The 21,611-nt window shown below is 37.8% G+C and overlaps 1 protein-coding gene and 1 pseudogene across 1 annotated transcript; one reads left to right on the top strand and one right to left on the bottom strand.

Moving 5' to 3' along the window:
* Nucleotides 1-602: 602 nt before the first annotated feature.
* LOC131789784 (uncharacterized) lies at nucleotides 603-16,017 on the top strand (annotated as a pseudogene).
* A 3,216-nt stretch (nucleotides 16,018-19,233) lies between these two features.
* On the bottom strand, nucleotides 19,234-21,371 carry LOC131789582 (uncharacterized). Its single transcript, XM_066158877.1, has 4 exons — nucleotides 21,362-21,371; nucleotides 20,896-20,970; nucleotides 20,242-20,499; nucleotides 19,234-19,365 (listed from the first exon to the last, which is right to left on the bottom strand). Exons 1-4 carry the CDS (start codon nucleotides 21,369-21,371, stop codon nucleotides 19,325-19,327), a joined length of 384 nt encoding a protein of 127 aa, XP_066014974.1. The 3' UTR covers nucleotides 19,234-19,324.
* Nucleotides 21,372-21,611: the final 240 nt, after the last annotated feature.

The raw sequence follows: 21,611 nt of genomic DNA on the forward strand, positions 1-21,611 counted from the left end.
GAAGGTGAGACTGAGTTTTTAGGAAGGCCTTTTCTGCTGCATAATTCGCTTGAAAAGCTACTGAGACTCATAATTGAAATTTGTTACGGTTTCCCGTTGTGTTTGTTTTCGTTCCCCCTAAAAAAGAGGGCTTAAAATGTTGTTTTTAAACTAAAGTTTGTGTATTGTGCATTTGTACATTAACTGATTATGCACGCCAGAGTATTTGCACATAAGGGACGGGGTCTGTCTGGAAACCATCAACATGGGAATAAAGGTAAAGACAGACCGGCACGGATTCCCCATCGCATTATCGCCTTCAAATTATGTTTTTGCTCTCACAAGCGTGTCTCGATAAGTTTATTGCAAACCCTACGGCATCGCGCCAAATACCAAATTAATGAGTTTACCGTAACCAAATGTTAACATAAACATTCAAAGTAATTATAGAGAAAGGTAGAAATAAAGACTGCACCACTGTCCTACATACTTTATTTTGTTAAATGATCCGAAAATGTCGTCTGTGGTTGTTTATCAAATGTTTCTGTTTACAACATTGTTACGTTAGTGGATGGTGGCTGGAGTGAGTGGAGCTCCTGGAGTATCTGTAGCAAACTAGTTGGTGGTATACAAACAAGACAGAGAGAATGCGCCAATCCAGAACCAGCACATGGTGGGAAACACTACGATGGGACCGGAGCAATGCTAAGAGAATGTAGCAACATGTCCAGTTTCCAAGAAGGTAACATACAAATTGTAGCCTTTCTGATTTCAGTGGATGAAAACTTCTTTGTTGAAACAAAAATGAACTAATTCAGGAATAAAAGCTAGAATAACAACAAATGAATGGAACTGATTTATATTATTTGAAGAATTTCCCCTGCGTTTTGAAACAGAGAAGAACCCATCTGTCGGTACAATGAAGATATTCTCAAACAGCAGCTGGCAAAAGCTTTGTACCAGTCAATGGGATGAAGCAGATGAAAATTCAACCTGCATGGCCATGGGCTACTATAGCAACGCTGTGTATGCTAATGACACAAGGTACGCAGAACGTGGCAATTCCTCAGAGATGTCCACTCACTACAACTGTACCATTCCCACCACATGTCAAAACAACTTGGAAAAGAAATAACAATTTTGCAAAGGTAATAATGAATTGCACTCATGTAATATCCACATGATCTCCAAAGATGGTAACTTGATAGATTTACTCACACTCCAGATAAGAACATTTTTCCGAGATCAATGATTGTTCATCTTCGGGTATCTTTTAGCTTCTAAAAAGGTGTCTTTCGCTAAAAATGTAGCGGGTTTCTACTGTTTACACCCTAAGACGATTATAGTTGAATTACTACCGAAAGAAGAACCTAGCTGCGCAGTTATGCATTTGGGTTTCATGAACTTCATAACCTCCAAACCCTTCACCAAGTTTCCTTAAAACTATTGCATCCTTCTAGTTTCCTTTTTTCTCTCTCTTTCTTGTAACTAGGGAATTTCACAATTTTTCACCCTATTTATACTTAACTAAACGCCTTTTTCTTGATTATTCGGTGAGAAATGCTTTAAAATTCTAGTTTAAAATGTAAATCACCCTTTTGTGTTCTCCGAAGGCAAAGAAAACACGCCTTGAATGTTCCAAAATTGTTGAGAAAACATCTAATTTTACAATTTAAAACGCAGTCACGAAGCAATGAAAAAGAGGTTTGTCGTAAAACATTGCAGCAAGGAAACCACATCGTGACAACGAACGATGCGGCCAACGTTCGAATACTGAATGATTTGCACCCAGAATTTCCCTTAAAAAACACTTAGACAGGCGTGAGCTATTTATCATTTCGTGATTTATAGGCATTCTTGATTCATGATAATTAGTGTTTTCCATCTTAACGGATTGAACTTTTTGTAATTTCATAAGTTCCTGTTCGCTTGAATGGCGCAAATGTGGAGTATGGAGGAAGAGTGGAAGTGTTTTACAAGGGGAAATGGGCAAAGATATGTAGGAATAAATGGGACTTTAATGATGTCAAAGTTATTTGTCGTCAACTTGGCTTTAAAGAGGCTTTGGCGGAATTCATTGGGTCAGACATAAAAGGCTGAGGGAATACCTTTTGCAATGTCCGATGTCTCTTGCACCGGAGAAGAGTTTGAACTTGCATCATGCGATCGCATCGATGGAAAGTTAAATATTCCATCTCAATGTCAGTCGGATGACAAGGGTTCTCAAGCGCTGTGTCAACCAAGTAAGCAACTAAATTTTTTGGTCTGATTAGTTATTCTGGTTTTCGTGGTTGTTTTTCTTCTTGCCATTGACCTTCTAAAGTAGAGGGAAATCAGAGTAAATTGAGATACACAGATGACCAGAAGACCATTTCTAAAAACATTCTGCTAAAGTATGACTCGTGGACAAGCATATACCTGTTCGCAGACTTTACGCTCAAGATAGCGACATGACATCGACTGGGGATGAAATGACTTAGTTTAGTTTAGGGTAAAAATGACTCAGATGATTTTGATTTTATCAACCGAGTTGATAATGTTAATTTGCCCCCATAAAGAGTTTCAAAGCTGAATTTCGAGCGTTAGCCCTTTGTCATGGCGTGTGTTATACTCCCCCACCGACGTAGCACCACAGTTTCTTAAGAGAAGATGTCAGCATCCATCGAACAAATTTGAAATATTGTGGCAAGTCGCCCAAAATTCGTTTTCTCTCCGACTTTCATATTTTGTAGCCCAATATGTCCTAGATAATTGTCCGACATACTTTTACTATGTCGAAAAGTAGCACCAAAACAAAGACAGTGACCGATATAACAGAATCTACTGAGCTTCTAGCTTTTAAAAGACAAAAGGATGGTTACAAAGTTACTATAAAAATTTCCTTGTGTATTTGTGTTGTTCTATCGTGAGACGAACTCAAAGTCCGGCATTAAATTTAGGGTCTGTTTAGATGGAGGTGGGGGACCTCAGGTCGCCGGTCAATATAATTTCTTGTTTTATTTTGATCACGTTTGCATGATAGGTGGGGTGACCCGCCTAGGCGGGTTGCCCGGTCTGCTAGGTAGGGTAACCCTGTCAGCAATTTGCTATGTAAACGTCTCAAGGCGGGGTAACCCGCCTAGCCGGGGTAGCGTTCATGGCAAAAAGCTCAAAAGCGAAATATGTATGTTTTAAAACTTTGTACATACCCTAGCCGTCTCATGGCAGAAATCATCAGAAACTGTAACGGACACACAAGGAGAGTAGAATGTTCACATTTCGAAATATTTAGCGTTGTAAATTAACCATATTTGGTTTCCCAAAATGTTCCGTTTAACGTATTAAGTCAACAGTTCCTCACGAAACCAAACACCGCGTAATACAACGTGTGACGCTTTCATGAACAAATACATTTGTGAGCGAGGATTAATCTTCCATCTTTTTCGAGATGTGAGCTTGGGACACCTCTGCTCAGACTCTTTAATTGCAAGCGTAACAACAACCTCAAGAAACCTCACCCCAGCACCCCGGGGTTTTAAGATTGCATGTAAACGCGTTTGACAAGCGTGACACATAAATTCAAGGATGAGTCAACCTCCGAATTACCAAGAGATAGGTTTTTTCCCCTCTTTGCATATCTGCATATCTATAAAAACCTTCCAAGAATTACTGTATTCAGAAAACTAAAATATCCAGATCCATCAATGGTTCCTTTACCGGCGGAAGTCAAAAAATGTTCACAAAAGTCAATTCGATTGACAAGCTCCATACTGATTTAGCTAATTGTTCTGTTGTGTAAGCGTCTCATCTTACATGCTAACATGGAGATTTGCTGTTCATTTAAATCGTTCGCTGGTGGGACTTTTGGGTATCGTTATCGAGAAGACCGACGTTGCATATCTCAGGTCGTTCCCTTGCGTAGTTGTAAAAAAGACATTTCAAGTCACTTGCGGAGATCCAGAAACTGAAGTTGATCTTATTTTGTCGCGAGCCGGCATCTTCGAGACACCAAAAGATACCGATAATTTCACAATCTGCCCCACTCGTAGATCAAATATCGGTACCGGTGTTGGGTGACTAAAGAAGTGTACGGCCGTGGTAAAGGTAGGGTTGAGTCGATTCCAAAAGCTGATTGGGGAATTGGCAAGCATGTACCACAGATAGTACGCAAGACGTCTGGAAAATTCACTGTACCACCTTGTGCAAAATTACGCGTTCCGTCAGACTGAGGTCTCGATTGGGAATTGGTCAATACACACCCTGTCAGCACCCAGTAACCCGCTTTTAACTGCTACGCCGCTACTGAAGCAACGATTAGTATGATATAAATGGGGTAGGGGAAAACACAACTTAAAACCTGGGCTCCTGGCAAAAAGTAATACCGAAGCGTAATATAGTAACCGAAACAGCTTCTTGGTCTTAAAAAATCATAAGTAAACAAGGTAAGAGTGTTATGTTAGATTTTTTTTACAAATTGTAGTGATATATAGCCAATAAACGGTGGCGACAAGTAAGCAAATTTTGCCGGACGTTGAGTTCGTTTCACGATAGAACAACACAAATACACAAGGAAATTTTTACAGTAACTTTATAACCATCAGTAGATTCTGTTATATCGGTCATTGTTGAAACTGTCTTTGTTTTGATGCTACTTTTCGACATAGAAAAAGTATGTCGGACAGAAATATTTACCAAAAAATAAATATTTCTTTGCTAGCTTCAATACTGAGAGGGGATTAAGTTTCGATGATGAAAAAAAGATTATGTTGACAGAAATATCGGAGGTCAAGTAAATTCGTTACATGAGCTCACGCAACTCGGGTGATATTCACTGTGAAAATTTGCATATTTGAGCGGTCGAACGAAAAAATCATTTCTCGAAAACTAAAATATATTTTCACGAAAAAACTACACCACAATTATAACGACATATTGGGCTACAAAGTAGTAGGAGTGAAAGCAACTTACCCTCCTCATTGATGATTCAGCTTGGCATATCTTTCATGAATGTAATCTGACTGCTCATAAGATCACTTGACTTCTGTTAAGGGTTACCTAATTTCTTTTAACGGGTGACATAACCTTTTTTGGATGCGATATAATTCTATTCAAAGGTTACATTACTTTGATAATGGCTGACATGACTTTCTTTGGAGTAATATAACTTAGTTTTAAGTACAACAAAGTTCCAAAAATTTCTCAAGTTAAGCTTTATTAAAGGTAAATATATTCAACTTTTCTCTTCTTCTAGTGTTAATTACACAGAATCTGACTTATTTTGACATCTTCCACACCGAACCATTTTTTTTTTTTGCAGAGAACAAGAATGTGTTGAAAAGAAATGAACTCTATTTTGATATTGGTAGCAGAGAAAAGCTTCATTGCTCTATAAACAATAAAACCAATTATGCTAGATGGGTCATCAATGGGCGAAAGCTTGAAATAACAAACTCTACTTCTGAAAGGATCAAGACTAAAGACAATGGTGATCTGTTCATTGATGATGTGCAGCTGTCTGATGGAGGAATATATGAATGCCAGAGATTGGAATATGTTCAATATTACATTGTCTACATAAATGGTATGAAAACACATCTATTTATCTTGTAGAAATAGGCTTAACATGCAGGACAATGTCATGTAAGACAAGTGCACTTCTGACCTTTCAACAGTATAGCTACGATATTAGTGCTTTTCGTTACTGCTTTCAACAGCAAGATTTACACAGAAGACGTTGGACCAACAAACCTTTATTGCGTACACGTCTGGCATTATAAGCTGTAGTGCTGATGGAACACCAAGTCCACAGATTTCTTGGAGTAAGAAAGGAGGAAAGTCCTTAGACCCGAGACGATTCACTCAAATATCTAACGGCAGCCTGCGTATTGGTTTTGTAAAGCCTGAAGACGATGGAACATTCATCTGTACCATGACACAAACTAAAGGACCACAGAGGGTCTCAAGCAGAGATAAAAACATACTAGTGACAGTTATAAGCGAGTGGCTAATGAGATAATATATAGAAAGTCACAAAGTCAGTTCTTCAAATGTAATTAATTTAATTTACTCATTTTCAAAACCTTTTCGCTGCTCATACTCACAGGTATGTGAGGTTACATTTTATCGTGAATATGTTCGTTTTAGTTGTTTGAAAGTAGGGTTGTCATGTTAAAAAAATTATACTTAGGTTATTTGTGAACGGTGTAGTTTCCTCGTCATGACTCAAAGTAAGTGCCATGTGACGAAGTTCATAGTTTCTTTTCAAACTGGTAATGAGCCTAAATCGACTTCGGTTGGTCGTGGTGACAAATTCACTTTCTGAATGCAGTATAATCGTTTGTCTCGCCATGAAGATACTTTGGATATGGATCGCGACTTTTTGACTGCATATTGTGTCTTCTTCCTGTTATAAGGTCGGTAGATATGCATGACCTTATGAAACTCTCTGTTTGGCTGTGATTGACTGGAATCCCACACAGGCTTCGATTGGCACACTTTGACCAAATGTTCTTCCGGAGTCCACTGTCGCAAAGTTATCCTGTTTCTTGTGGTCAGCATTCATATTTTTGGGATGTCTATCCCAATGTCCAATTTATGCTGTAACAGTCTCATGTGGATGAGTTCTTTTACCCTGCGTTTAATAATAATAGGATCACTATCAATATACTCTACTTCAGTCCAGAGCAGGTGGTTTCCACGTGTCTCCTGAAACTGCAGAGGCCTTTGTGCATTTCGTTTCTCGATCTGCCATATTGCTCGTTGAACCTTACTTCCATAGGTCTGCCTGCTCCGCCGATCTAAACTTTGCCGCACTCACATGGAATCTTGTAAACCACGGGCTCTTGTTTTAAAGATGCAGTGCCATGAATGGCGGGTGTGTTGTTACTATTTGTAACATCAGTGAAGTGAATGAGATGCTCTCGGTTCTTCAAATGCTGTAGGAAGCTATCAGCGTTTTCGCGAACCAAGATTGTGAATGTGTCATATGCATAACGTTTCCAGATCCTTCGCTGGTAAGATGATAAGGTTATCGATTGCTCCTATAACTCTATATGTGGAGATTAGCAATAACGGCGGAGACCATAATCCCTATGGCTGCGCCTTCTGTCTTACGTAAACTGGTGGTCCGAGATAATAGGAGTATGTAGACCTCAATACGAAGTTCGAAAGATTCGCGATCTGACAAACGATTATACTTCATATTAAGCGCTACTGTCATCATCAAATGTTCATTTAGTTACTGCGTCTAATGTGTTCAATGTAAATGATATAGGAACACCTCCGATTTTCCAGTAATATGTTATTTATTTACCTTTAAGTTCGACCAAAAGTTTATATTTCTGGAGCAAGCAATCTCATCATAGAAGGAAGCAATGTAAACTTGACGTGTAAAGTTGTCACAGGTCGGCCTGCACCACGGATCACCTGGCTCAAGAACAATACATTGCAAAGAGAGAGTTTGTCTCTCTTCTTTTCTAAGATAACAAAGGAGGACGAAGGGTGGTACACGTGTAAGGCAGAGAATGAAGCAGGAATTTTTACCAAAGACATTGAAATTTCTGTAAAGGGTGTATTTGTAAAGCTCACAACTGTATTATAAATCAATCATGCCTTTGATATGCCTACGGAGTGCGAATCAATAGCCAGTGGGCCTGACTCCAGATCAAGGTTTCTGGGTCTGAGCTAAGGGTAAGGTAATTGTAGAAAACTATCAGAAAAATTAAAAAAAATGCAAGGGCTTTCAGCTATTATCTGCGACTGATTCACCAGTGAGGACCAGGTCCTGGATGAATAATTTTTTCAGAACGCTTCATTAGTTATTTATTGCGAAGAATTGGAAGGTCTTTACAATTGTTCCTTTGTTCCCGCTATAACAATTTGATGATATCATGGCTAAGTTAGTAATATAGCCTGACTGACATGGTTTTTGGAAGGATTTGTTTGATATGGTAAAAAAGTGGCTCGTTGTCTTCTCCTTCTTTTTTAATGTTATTTATTATTGTAATTTTTTTTCTTTTTGTGGGTGGGGGAGGGGGGGGGGAAGGTTGGGTGGCTTCTTATTTTGTAATTTGTGTTTACATGCTTACTTTGCAGTTCCACCCCATGTTCGTGATGAGTCTAGAAATCTCACCATTGAATTTGACTACCCTTTTATTAGAGAGTGTTATTTCAGAGGTGACCCACAAGTATCTGTCTACTGGACCAAGGATGGAGTGCTAATTAGTAAAAGCAACACCTTGGTTATAAGACAAGCGACGTTTAAAGATAAAGGCTATTATGAATGTACTGCTAAAAATGATTATGGCGAAGCAAACTCTTCCTTCTGGATCGATGTCACAGGTAAACCCAAATTGAAGTTTATGTCATTTATCAAACTTGTAACTTAACAGAGCGTTTGTTTTAAAGTATAAGCCAAATTTAAATAGACCTATTTTTTTCTCTTTTCATCCATTTCCTGGTGACTTAGAGTTGATTCTGACTTACAGACACACAGATTGTAAATGAAGATAAATCCGTAACCAAAGAAATCATTAAAAACACCTCCCGCTATTAAGGAATTCCAAATCCTGTGGTCCACTCTAACATTTTTATCCTTGGACGCATGTCAAAATACTCAATTTGGAGACGTCAAATGACAGATTTCCTTTTTTTTTTAATCACAGAATGCAAATGTTTCACATTGTTTTGATCATCATTGCTTAATAACTTTTCAAATTCAATATATACTGCTAAAAAAATAAAACTGATAGTCATTAAACATATAGGTTTTTAACAGCACACTCAACAACCAGAAAGATCAAAATGCTCTGTGAGCAAACTCGGGAATTGACACATGATTTTTCGGATTATGTTATCTGGTTTAGGGAATTTTGTGGTTGATTTTCATACCTAGAGTACGAGCAGTCGTTCAGTGTTCGCTAATGTAGCAAAGAAACAAAGTAACGTTGGGATAAGAAGGCATTACAGTTGAAATGATCATGCTATTACATTTGACAAGGGTGGATGATGTCATGTGTTTTAAACGTATATCATTTTTTTCTGGTTCAAAAGAAAAGGTTGGAAGTAAATGTGGGTGAAAAGTGAAATTTACTGTCTATCATTATAAATATTAGAAAATCAAGGCAATACTGTCTTAATGAAAACATTAACGATTCCCTATTTATCAAATAAGACAAACGGGAACGAGTTTTGAGTGATATAACTAAGCCAAGACTGTCACCGTCATTTTGGATCTCCGCCTGGGTAGATTTCAGTCACGTACTAGGCAACGTATAATCAATAACAAGATAGAATTTCATTTCAGGCCTGTTTATCAATTTTGTGGTGTATAACTTTCGCATTTTAGTACATAAAATGTATTTTGAATCTTCAAATTGTCTTGAAACTTAAAAGAAAATTGTTCTTTAAAAATTCACTGAGCTAAAATTGTTTGTTTAGGTGTTATTTGATTTTCGTGTTAACTTGTAATTTCGTCAGTCGCCGGCACCTTCTGTTGCTTCACACAGGAAAAACACACGCGACGAAACGTAATGATCAATTTTGTCCTCAACTCACGCCATAACAGAAAAAGCTTTTGAACATCTGTAAACTCTGAGCGCTTCGCAGTAAGTGATATTTTCAATGAATCTTCGGATTGTTTTCAAGTTCAAGGATTATAAATTACAATTTTATGAAAAACAAAGGTTGTCTGTTATTTCAGTGTGAATCTTTGCTTGCCTGCCAGTCGCTGGCGCCGCTTGTTGAAACTAAAACGAAAAAAAAACTCCTTTAAGATTATCATTGGCTTCTTTTTCACCCCACCACTATTCTTAGCAACAAAGGTCGCTATTCCGTTTTTTTATTGCTCGCCAAAAACTATCAAATGCACTCAAAAGCCTAAAATCGAAAAAAAGTTTACAGGAATCGACCAATCGAGCGAGCGAGCGAGCGAGCGAGTGCCATTCTTCACATCGTACCTACAACTCGCTCTTGCGCATGCGCGCAATTCACGAGTTAAAAAAAATGAAGGTTATTGGCACAACTGGGACAACTTAAGGCAAAACAACATCTTTTTATTCTGAACGCGAAGAAAACCTTTGGAAAAAAATTGACCTTGGTTAAAAATAGACTTGAACATCGCGTTTCTTGTTTTGATTTTGTTGTTGTTGTTGTTTCGTCGTTTTATCAAAGGTTAGATAAATGGGGTTAAAGTGGACTATACAAACCTTATTAATTTTTTTTTTTTATTGAAGTATTTCCACAGATTATAGAGCCTCCGATAAACCAGTCTGTTACTGAGGGAAACTCTGTGAACTTTAGTTGCCGAGCCACAGGTGTGCCAACACCAACATTAGTCTGGGTTTTTAATAATGGTGACCTGCCATCTGGTATCAATCAATTCAATAACAAAAGAGAATCATTCCTGGAATTTTTAAGCGTCACAAAAGGGATGGAAGGGACTTACAAGTGTGAAGCGAAAAATAAAGCAAATACAACAGTTCCTCTGCAACACTGCGTGTATACGGTAAGTTTAATGATAATGACGATAATGATGACGATAACGATAACGATGACGCTGACTTTGACGATGACGCCGACGCTGAACTGATGCTGACGATGAGGGTGACAAATGTGGACCAGGATTTTAATCAGTTGCATTTTTCTTAACGCAGGAAAAGCCTCTGTTCAAGTTTTTCCAGATCAGTATCCAGCAATCACAGCAGGAGACAACCTCACGTTGACCTGCAACGTCAACGAAGAAACAATAAATGTAACTTGGAAAAAAGATGGAGACTCACCACCTGAAAGAGCAAAGATTGATACACGATTCGATGACAAAAAGAGTACATTTGCTGTAACTGAAGTTGTGAAGGAGGACAGTGGTGTGTATTCTTGCGAGGGACGTAACAAGCTCGGTTTTGTTGACCGTTCCTTTGTAAAAATAAACATCAAAGGTAAGCTGGTGTTACTGTTGTGTCCTTAAAAGGCATAAAACTTTACTAATTGAAAAATATATTTCCAAACAGATTAAAACTATTTTCAGTTAAAGACGAAACAAATGTGGGTCACCTGGCCCATTTCCATGAAATTATCTTGCATCGCTCTGTGAATTTCAGTTATTTTGCTTTTAAGAGCAGGTGTCAGGTGCTTTTAAGAGCAGGTGTGAATGCTCGCTGTTTCAACGTGTCGCTATATCCGAAGTTTCTAACTGTTGAATAGTCTCAGTAGAATAGTGATAAGCGCCATTGCTGAGCAAATACGTCTTTTCTCCAGTTTGGACCAATCATATTCACCATCAAGAGCTCACAGGCCAAAAAGGGTTTTTTCTTTCGAAGCAGCGGCATTTTTCGAAGTCGTTCTTATCAAATGGCAGTCAAATGTTTCCTGATGTTCTTTCTGTTTTGGTTTCATCCGTCTTTTACTTGTCTTGACACCTTGTTTAATATATATATATGTATTTTTTTTTAACCAGCATTTCTGGGGCGATGCGTCAACAAACGGGTTCAGCAGATTAGTATCCAAATTTCACCTATCTCAGTAATTTTTTCATTGGCAAGTAATAGTTTTCTGACGTACTCTGAAAAAAAAATTATCTTTAAATGAAAAAAAAGAGAAAAAAACTCTTAAAGTGAAGATATAGAGAATATATTTACCACGTTACGTTTAAACAGATTCACAGAAAGAAAAGATAGATAGGTAACAAAGATAGTTAAAGTCTTGTTTTCATCTGCAATTATTCAGTGAAGGGGAAGATGAAGTTGAGATGGATCAGCTGAACGTAAACACAGATGGATGGGAGATTGCAGTTGACCGCCTGAACTTTCGCGAGCCCATTGGCAAAGGGGCATTTGGTTCAGTGTGGCGAGCGCTACTGGGTCGTTCCCGTGGCAGACCTGGAAATCGTACAGTTGCTGCCAAGTGCTACCTACGTAAGTACTTTTTTTTTGTCTTTCTTTCATACAAAGCTTGATCAAACTATCCTTTATTGATTTTTTGTGTTTCATCTTAATAGAGAGCATTTTTCTTAAAACACGCTTTATTAACCTATTTGATACATAACAATTATAGCTTAAAGCTATGCGCTGTTAAAATGAATTATCAGCTGGCATGTCAAATAGTTAGCGGATGGTTCTCCGAGGGACCAGTCGTTAAGTCTTTTGTCATACAGCGCCACAAACATTCAACAGAACACGAATATCATTTGGAGTACTAGAAGCTGTGGAGGCAAACGAAAATTTATTGATCAAATGAACGCACTGAACGGTCAATAAAGCGGAAGTACTCAAATAAAATTAAGAATAATTTTTCAAGTAAAATTTAATCGATCTCCCGAAACCAATGTTAGAAGTATTTTGGAGCGAGGTCATGTATGTTAAGTGGTCCGTGATGGCATAGAATGGCGATTTGTAATTTTTATCAATAATACTCCTATTCCGTGGAACCTTTATTAAACGGTCGACCCGTGCATGACCGCTAAATACAGGTTGTACCGTATCAAGCTTACAGAGTCAAATGAATTTACAATAACTCTGGAAATGCTTATGAGTTTATGTAACATTTAATATGATAAAAGCAAGGATTATGTACAATATGAACAGTAGGGAACAAGAAGGCGCAAATAGAGGATATTCTAAAAAAAACCAATGGTCTCAAATGTCTATTCGACCGATTAGGTATTATAACAGGTGCGATTTCTAGGCTTAATTGCGTCTCTACTTTTGTGAGTTGTCTGTAAAATAATTGCGCGGTTCTATGAGCTTGGCAGATGATAACTATTGCTCGGGATTTTCGGTAAGTATGGATTTTATGGGGTTTAGAAAACGAAATTTAATTTGTCTTATGCAGACCAAATGCATTGTAATTTGCGCCGATAGTTTAACACCAAGTATACAATACTTGCAAAAGTGGATGTTCACCACATAAACAATTGTGTCTCTCATGACATGCAAATTTTTTTTTGTATATTTTATTTTCCGTGGTTTCCTAGCAATCTCCGGAGAGAAAGGAAGGAAGGCCCTGCTGAGAGAGATCTAGTTATTAAAACTCTTTGGAAGGGAGGGCCATGAAAATGTTGTAATGTTGACATTAGCATGATGTTAAACTTTCTACCTATATTCAATTTTTTTATTTTATATAGTTTATCAAAGTCCCTTTTATCAGATCATATCATTTTTTTTTCGATTCATATCAAACTTTGCCTATTGTTATGGTTGGGATTTTTTAATACAATTGGCCTTTTGTTATCCATCCTTAGGGACTTTTCTATTTAGTATCACGAGCTTTTACTCTGCTTGATTCGGATTCATTCGGCAAATTGTCGGCGATGACATTTTTCCCCATTGTACCCAGGGAGTGAACACAGGAAATAAGAAAGCCGGAAGAGATATCGTTCTCTGAATAGCAAAGATACAAACTCGAAGGGCAAAGAAACACAGGAGATTTAAAGAAAAAGGAGTATGTGAATTGTTTTCATAGAATTTATACAAAGGTGTCTACTGCTCTTGACTTTATCGTGAATCCTCACATCGCGGTTTTAATCTTATATGCAAAATATTTTAGAAGTTGTATACAAGGCGCCCAGGGATGTATCCCAATCAAATGGACTGCACCCGAGATTCTCTTTGGACATGTGGAATAACTGTCAACCAAAAGCGATGTGTACGTACTGTATTGGTTATTATCTATATATATTCCAAGAGTGAACATTTTTACGATTCTTCCCTAACTTAGCGAGAAAAACTAGAATATTCAGTGGTCTATTGATTAGAGGGTCATTAGGAAACGTCAAGCTGGGGAACAGCTGAGGTTACAGCTGTAGTATAAGACTTTACATGAATATTAAGTTTAACGAGCAATTTCCAAAATCTGATTAGGATAAGAAAATACGGATGAAAGGATGAGTGAATAATCAAACAAATAAATATGGTGTTTCCTCTTAAGCTTGCTAATATCTTGATGGCATGTTTTTAAACATCCCAAGTATCTGAGTGATTATAATCTTTCTACCCCAGTTGAGATATATCGTCATCCTTCTTTTTCTTTGACAATTGAAATTGGTATCCTACCAAGTCGATTGCGAATTTCTTTTCACGTCAATGTGATGTCAAAATGCATTAACTACCCAGCCGCTAACAATTTGTGAATTCAGTTTCATCATGAACCAATGTTACTTTTAAACATACGCAAGTGTGGTTACGTCATGTCAGTCTGGATCATCCTTATTTTCCCTCTGTTGTTTACACACAAGAAAGATCGGAACAGATCTTAAAATTATACTTTTGGAAAACTTTGACAGAAAGGAAGACCATACCTGACTTTTATTCTTATCAATTCATGCAAGTACTAATGGTTCTTGTCTTTGTGATCGACATCTGATCTGCCCTTTTTTTTCTTTTTAGTGACTTGTTTTTGGAATTTCTTTGTTGAATTTTTGAAATTCATTCGTTCAAGATTTTTTAACTCATGCAGTTCCTGATTACCTTCTAATCTTTTTCATAGACATATGTAGATATCTTTGACGATGACAAGTATGATCAAGATAAGTACAACTTTGTCGATGACCGTGGAGCTGTTGCAAACCCAGAAGATGCAGGACCGGACGAGCTAGGAGCAGCTGCAGCAATTCCCATCGGTGAAGTGGGTGAACACGGTGCTACGGCACATCCCTTTCTGGTTGCAGTGGACGATGATGCTACAGCTTTCCCTCTTGGAATTAACGTAGGAGACGAAGGAGCACCTGAAACAGATCCCTGAAGTGGGTGAACACGCTGCTACGGCACATCCCTTTGTGATTGCAATAGACGATGGTGCTCAAGCTATCCTTTTCGCTATAAACGTACCAGAGAAAGGGGCAGCTGCAGCAAATCTCGCCCATGATGTGGGTAACCACGGTGCTGCTGCACATCCCTTTGTGGTTGCAATTGACGATGGTGCTACAGCTTTCCCCTTCGGTATTAACTTACAAGACCAAGGGGTAGCTGCAGGAAATCTCGCCCGTGAAATGGTAAGCACGGTGCTACGGCACATCCCTCTGTGGTTGGAATTGACGATGGTGCTACAGCTTTCCCCTTCGCTATTAACTTACAAGTCAAAGGGGCAGCTGCAGGAAATCTCGCCCGTGAAATGGGTAAGCACAGTGCTACGGCACATCCCTCTATGGCGGTTGGAATTGACGATGGTGCTACAGCTTTCCCTCTCGGAATCAAAGTAGAAGAAGAAGGTTGCGCAGCATACCCTTTTGAGAGTGATAAGAAAGATATGGATGCCCAAGCGTACCCTTTGGAGAGTGATACTTTACCATACCCTAGCGAGAACGAGGAAGAAGATGTTGATGACTCCGAGTGCCCTCTTGCGATTGAGGAAGAAGAAATTGATGACTCCGAGTGCCCTCTTGCGATTGAGGAAGAAGAAATTGATCCTTTACCATCCTCCCTGGTGATGGACGAAGACGGTCTAGCTGCTTCAGCATGTCCCCTTGTGACTGACGAAGAAAATTCTGATTCTTTAGCATGCCCCCTTGTGGTTGAGGAATAAGATTCCAATAACTCAGCATGCTCCCTTGTACCTGAGGAAGAAGATTTGGAAGCCACAGAATGCCTTTCTGTTTCTGAAAAAGATCCTACCTCTTTCGCACGCTCCGCAAATGATGTGAACAAACCCGATGCCTCACTATTCCCTTGTGTGATCGAAGAAGATCTTGATTCTTTAGAATACAATCCTCTGATCGAAAAAGAAGGCCTCAGTGATTCCGTCTTCCCTCCAGAAATTCAAACTGGTGACGAAGAAAGTGTAACAAGTGGACCTGAAAATACCGTTGGTTATGAAGGTGCTGTAGCAGTTCAATCTGAAAAGGAGGCAGTAGAAGAAGAACCTAAGACTTGCCAACTAGAGTACACGAAGGATGAACAAGACGATCTTGGAAACTATATGGACGACCAAAGTGATGCTGTGGACCTTTTTGACGGAGACGCTGGCATACAAGAGTATGATGGTAATCAAGTTACTGCTGCGGATATAGACGAAACTAGAAGTGACGAAGACGAAGAGTCATCTGAAGCAACTCCTCTTCTGCAGGACTGAGGCTTAATGGCAGAATTGCTGAACCTTTAAGGTTGTAGTCTTATAACACTCTGTGGTAATTTGTAGTTTAGATTTCGAGAATTTCAGTCTCAATATTTCATAGTTTTTGATTTTAAGACGTAAGATTTATCGTACTTTTACTTTAGTAATGCTTCGGTAGTGATGATAACCATTTTCATAGTTTATAAATGGAGGTTAAGTGGAATTTCCTTCAAAGAAAAACTTGTTTATTTACCTCACTTTTGCATTTCGTAGTTTACCGTTTATTCACTTGGTGCACTTGTGAGTGCTTTGTTGATGTTATTGACTGTAGGCTGATAGAGACAAAAAAAAACACAAAAAAAGAAATTGCTTTTAAGATAATTTTTATAACTGATCAAGTCAGAAATGCTGCGTAAGTTTGTGAGTGTTGTTCCAAGTATAAGTAATATTTACTAATCTAATTAAGAATAATTTACCTGTTGTAAAGCACTCCCTAAATGCTTCAATAAACGTATATAAGCTAAACTCATTTCGTTTACTCCATTCATTGCAGCAAAATTGCTGGTCTGGATCTAACTGTAGATTTGAAGGACACCATAAACTAAAATGACATCTGGCCTCCTTCAAAGAGTAAGACTGACGAAAACCCAGTAGCGCTACGTTATTTCTGATTAGTGTATATATTTTTCTATTTCCAGCTTACGCTCGCTTAGCAACCAGAAGTAGCATATTTTCAAAACATTATTAACCCAATACGTTTTATCCTTTTTGTACACAGCTACTGACTCACCGGCCTTTTCAATCGAGTTCTCTATTCCAATTTGTTGATTACATAGGCGGTATTAAGCTGATTAGTCTTGAATGTTGTTATTTCACATCACTGCTTCTAATCATTGTCTGGAAAAGTGTTTTAGAAGTTTGAAACATAAATGACCCCATTGTGATGATTCTTATTGCAGAAGTTGGCCTAAGGCAGATATTCCAAGTGCCAAGGAAGCATTATTTTTTACTTTTTACCTCCACAGTTTCAGGCATTTTGGTGTCACGGGATATTGTGTTTGAATATTGTTGATACTAATCGTGCCTTCCTGGTGCACTACGTCAGCAAATATGTCGAGTTCAATCAAGCAAAAGATGGCGTTTTCGAGAAACACATTGCCTAATCCATTGCTTCAACTTTCATCGTGAGAAGTACTGTGCTATGATTTTTAGAGAAATAGGCAACGGTAGTTATTTTCTTACTGTCCGTTATTGTGTTTCTTGACATGAGCAAGGCCTTTGACAAAATAAACGAGGGCATTTCGGCGTGGCTTAGTTCATAATTAATCCATCTGATAAAAAACAAGTAGCACTCTTAAATTCTGAGTCCCTGACTCTCTGGTCTTTGAATCCAGACTGCCACATGACTTGTTTTGTTCAGAATTTATGTAAATGACTTTTCATATGCCCCTCAATCTTGTTTTACTGAATATTATTGGATGATACTAAACTTCAGATTTCTCTCCCAGTTCAAGGCTGGGCTAAGACAACAATTTTTTTTGAGACAGGGAGTGTCCTTTAAATGAAAGTGAAACAAAACCACGATCGTCGATCAAAAGATCGGTGGGGACTCCGATGTCGATATCAAAAATTTTGGTTTTTGCCTTTTTTTCAGTATTTATCTATTTGACTGTTCAATATGCTTATAAGGAAGTATTTATCGTTTAGATAAGGTTTTGAAATTTCTGCACACGAAATTAAATCAAAAAACTTTTTTTTTCGGAATCTCCCGAAAGTCTGACATATTTCGATCCATATATAGATATAAGGAACCCAAAAGTAGTCACTAAAACGTTACTCCGCACATCCTTCTCCATTCACCTCCAGGGGATTTGCGTCCAAAAATATTGTGATTATTACAGGAATAGATTATTCAAAATCATCTTTTTGTATTATTTTATCTCACAGTGTTAAATTATATACAAAAATATTCATCTAAGTGCCGGTGGCTAGGTAGATATTTACATCTCCGCTTGGCAGCTTGGTAATTATCCACCACTAGTTAACTCTACCTTGGTGAAGAGTTAAGAAATAATCATTTGATAAACTTTCAATAGGGCAATTGGCATCGCAACTTATCGTAATAATGCAAACATTTCCGAGAAGACAATATTGGAAAATGGATGTCAATGAAGGAAATATAAATAAACTTGACAGGTCTTGGCTGGCCACCAACACCAGCACCTGTACAACAACAACTGAAGTGTGTCAATGATCATGTATTGTTACCCTTGGTGTTATCAAAACAAGCAGGCTGACATATCTGTCAACCAAAAACGGTTTATTTATGCGACTAAGAATAAAGTATTTGAAAGCCTAATGACCCAATTTGCCAGTCTCTAGCTAAATACTACAACAGGTACCGATAAGTAAGCACGTAATACTTCTTAAAAACCGTCAGGAGGAGACTAAGCTATTGAGTCATTCATCACGCCCTTAAAGCCAAGGCTATTCCCAAAATCATGGCCTGCAGTATATTCTAAAGCTCGTGAGAATGATTTATTCGTATTACATCATAACATATTTTACGCTTTGTTTTTGGAAGCAGATGTGAACTGTTTGTGGAAAAAAAATTTTGTTGAACATTGATAAGGGCTGAGACGAGCGCCGGTGTTTTCATCATAAAGTTAATGTTCAAGAGAACTTAAAGTTTAGCTAAATCTCGTTTTTTATTATTCTCGAATTCTAATAATACCAAAATATAAGCCATTTAATTACCAATCAGCCATTTTTGTGGCGTCCTCAATTTGTGAGATGTTTAATGTGGTCTTATTTGATATTCAAGTATGACGCATTTTAAAATAAAGGTTAGACATATTCATCTTGAGGTTTTTCCTCCTGATTGTGGGGAAAAGTCAGCTGAAAGAGGCCAAAAATGCAAAAGAAAGCAGTAGTTCACTGTGAATGAATGTATAGAGAAGTCAGCAATAACTGAGGCGGCGAAAAAGGAAAAGAAAATAACAACCTTACTTGTTTAAAAGCGCCGCCGGCAATAGGACCAAAGGGGCGGCACAAATCTACGAGGTAGACTCTTTTAAGGTTTTATTCGACAAAGTTGCTTCGCACTTCGCTGAAAACGGTTTGTTTAGTCAATATGCGAGTTATTAGATTTACGCATGAGAGAACAGGGCATATCGAGCTAAGACAAGTCCACAATTAACGTATATTTATTAATTTTGTTTATGCATGGGCGATCTTTAAATAAATATTAGAAACCCGTCCAAAATAGATAAAGAATCAATTCTCGGTCAATATCTCATTGTATTTCATGGCAAAAAAAAAGAGACTAATTGATGTTATGTCTTCCTCTTCTTCTTATTCTCCTTCCTGTAAAGAGAACATGGAAAAGAAAAAGAAATTTGTATTCCTCCTCATATTGCAATAGAGTTTTCGACTCTGTAAGTGCAATTGCTTGTCAGCATTCGATGATTCCTTATTGATTAATATAAAAATTCGCAAAAAATTATTTCTTTAAGGACACGGAAGTTTTTCCACATAAATGCAGGCGACCTCGAATCACGAACAACAACAAAACGCCCTGGCTGTATCCTTTACTGCCTTTCTCACTTCTGTGATTTTCCAAAAGTAGAGAAAGGGATTCAGAGATGAGCTCAGATAAACTAAAGTTTTCGTAAAGAGCCACAGAGCATGAATTGCTGATCCACTAAGTACTGATCAAAATTTTCCATTCCCAGACATGCAAGCCTGCTCGCTGAGTTTCACACAAAAAGTCCTCTAAAAGGATATAAATGTTTACCAAAATTTGAGTCAGACTGCTGTTGGAAACTCAAAATATCTTTTTTTTTGCTGGAAATGTATGAAATGTATGCTAGAATATATGATAAGAAAATACCAATCATTTTATCAAAACTCATTTATAAAGATAAAAGTTGACTAAAAGAACTCTGGAAGATCTCGAGGTGTTTTAGGTCTCACATCGTGAGTTTGCATGAAAGCTCCCAGAGTATAACTGGCAATTCGCCACAGACTACACGCTGGAGCTCCTACTGGTGCTGGGTCTTACTGAAAGTACTGCCTTGGCCGTCAAAGTGAAAACCCAAAGGAGAATAATTGAGCCTACAAGTTGCAAACCAGTCATACCACTCAGTTTGAAAAGACACTTAAATCAACTTAAAGTTGTTAGAAGATTCAATCACTGACAGAGGGGCAATCTGAGTTACAATACTCAAAAAGTGAACTAACCCTTTCCATTGTCTATTTGCTTCTTCCACTTCTCTATTACACAAACCAGATGTTTCACCATTCGGTGGCACTGTGCATGATGGCCTGGCTCAGCAAGATTCACTTTCTTTACTTTGTTACTCACAATGTTACTGTTTTCCCTCTTGTTCCTGTTTGTCTTTGCTTTCAGGATAATCCTGTTTAACAGTTCTGTCACAAGGGACTGTGTAAGGTCTGAAAGTCCTTTAAAATGTGCAGCTGCCACAGCATACAGGGAACCTAAACATGTGAAATTCAACATTTAATCCTCGGCACATAGTTTAAAAAAGGTGTTCCAAACAAAAAATTCCATGAGTGACAAAAGACAATTCCTGAGAAGTATAAACCCAACTAAACACTCTGACTTTTGGAAAACAAATGCTGTTAAACACAAAGCTAAGGTGTAATATTTTAAAAACCCCTTGTCACCCTAACATCAGTATGCATATTCTCCATACTGTTCTATATACATTTCTTTAGTTGCTGACTTGGAGAATTTATTTAACAAGATGTCAAAAGCTTCTTTATTTGGTGATCATTTCTTTTGTTCTCAGAGCCTTTATGTTTGACTCAGGGGAGATATTGTAAGGCAAAATTAGATGCTGGTTACTCTTAAAAATTGCTATAATGACTTACCAAGGTAGAGTTTTGTTCTCTGAATACTGCAGCAATATCCTGACGCTCCATTATCAAAGTTTCTATTACTTGATACTTGAAATTAAAAACAAAATATTTAATACAACCAAGACCTCTTAATGCACTGTTAAAATTACAGACCAAGTTTTTTTTTTTCCCAGGGACATAAATCTGAGTCCAAAAAAAACAAACAAACAAGGTTCTGTCACTTAAGAGTATGGACTGAGAAAATAAGGCTTATAAGATTTTTAATGTCAAGGTCTAATAAAAGGAGAAGATTTTTAATTGATGCAAAATTTGAAATTTTTCAGGCTGTTCAGTGAAATACAACCCACTAAATTGACCAATCATTGTGCATGTACTAACTGAGAAAAAAATTATAATAAAGTAATTAATTTCATTCACAGCCAGGCTATATCAGTTTGACCACATGAGGCCATCACTGTGACATGGACACTTCTCACACCAAGCCTCATCTAAGTTCTAGTGTTTTCTTGTGACTCAAGTAAGTAGATAAGTATAGTGCCTCTTTAACACAGTGAGTCTTGTGAAGATTCCACTGGGAACAAAAAGTAGAACTGACATTGAATAAGAAGCAAGAACAACACTTCTCATTCATGAAAGTTTGAATTGTTGTTGTTTGTCATGTTTCATTCTTTTTCATGCAGAGCGTGTCTTGGATCTGTTTCATTATTGGCAGGCCTTGGTTCTCTTCA

The sequence above is a fragment of the Pocillopora verrucosa genome, chromosome 12 (assembly GCF_036669915.1).
Source record: "Pocillopora verrucosa isolate sample1 chromosome 12, ASM3666991v2, whole genome shotgun sequence".
Lineage (NCBI taxonomy): Eukaryota > Metazoa > Cnidaria > Anthozoa > Scleractinia > Pocilloporidae > Pocillopora > Pocillopora verrucosa.

Bases quoted from the DNA above. Each gene is read 5' to 3' on its own strand.
- LOC131789582 (XM_066158877.1), bottom strand. The intron at 20,500-20,895 runs GTAAGTCATTAT...TCACATGTTTAG, and splicing joins GAGAACAAAACTCTACCTTG to GTTCCCTGTATGCTGTGGCA. The intron at 19,366-20,241 runs GTTAGTTCACTT...TTCTCTTTACAG, and splicing joins GCAAATAGACAATGGAAAGG to GAAGGAGAATAAGAAGAAGA.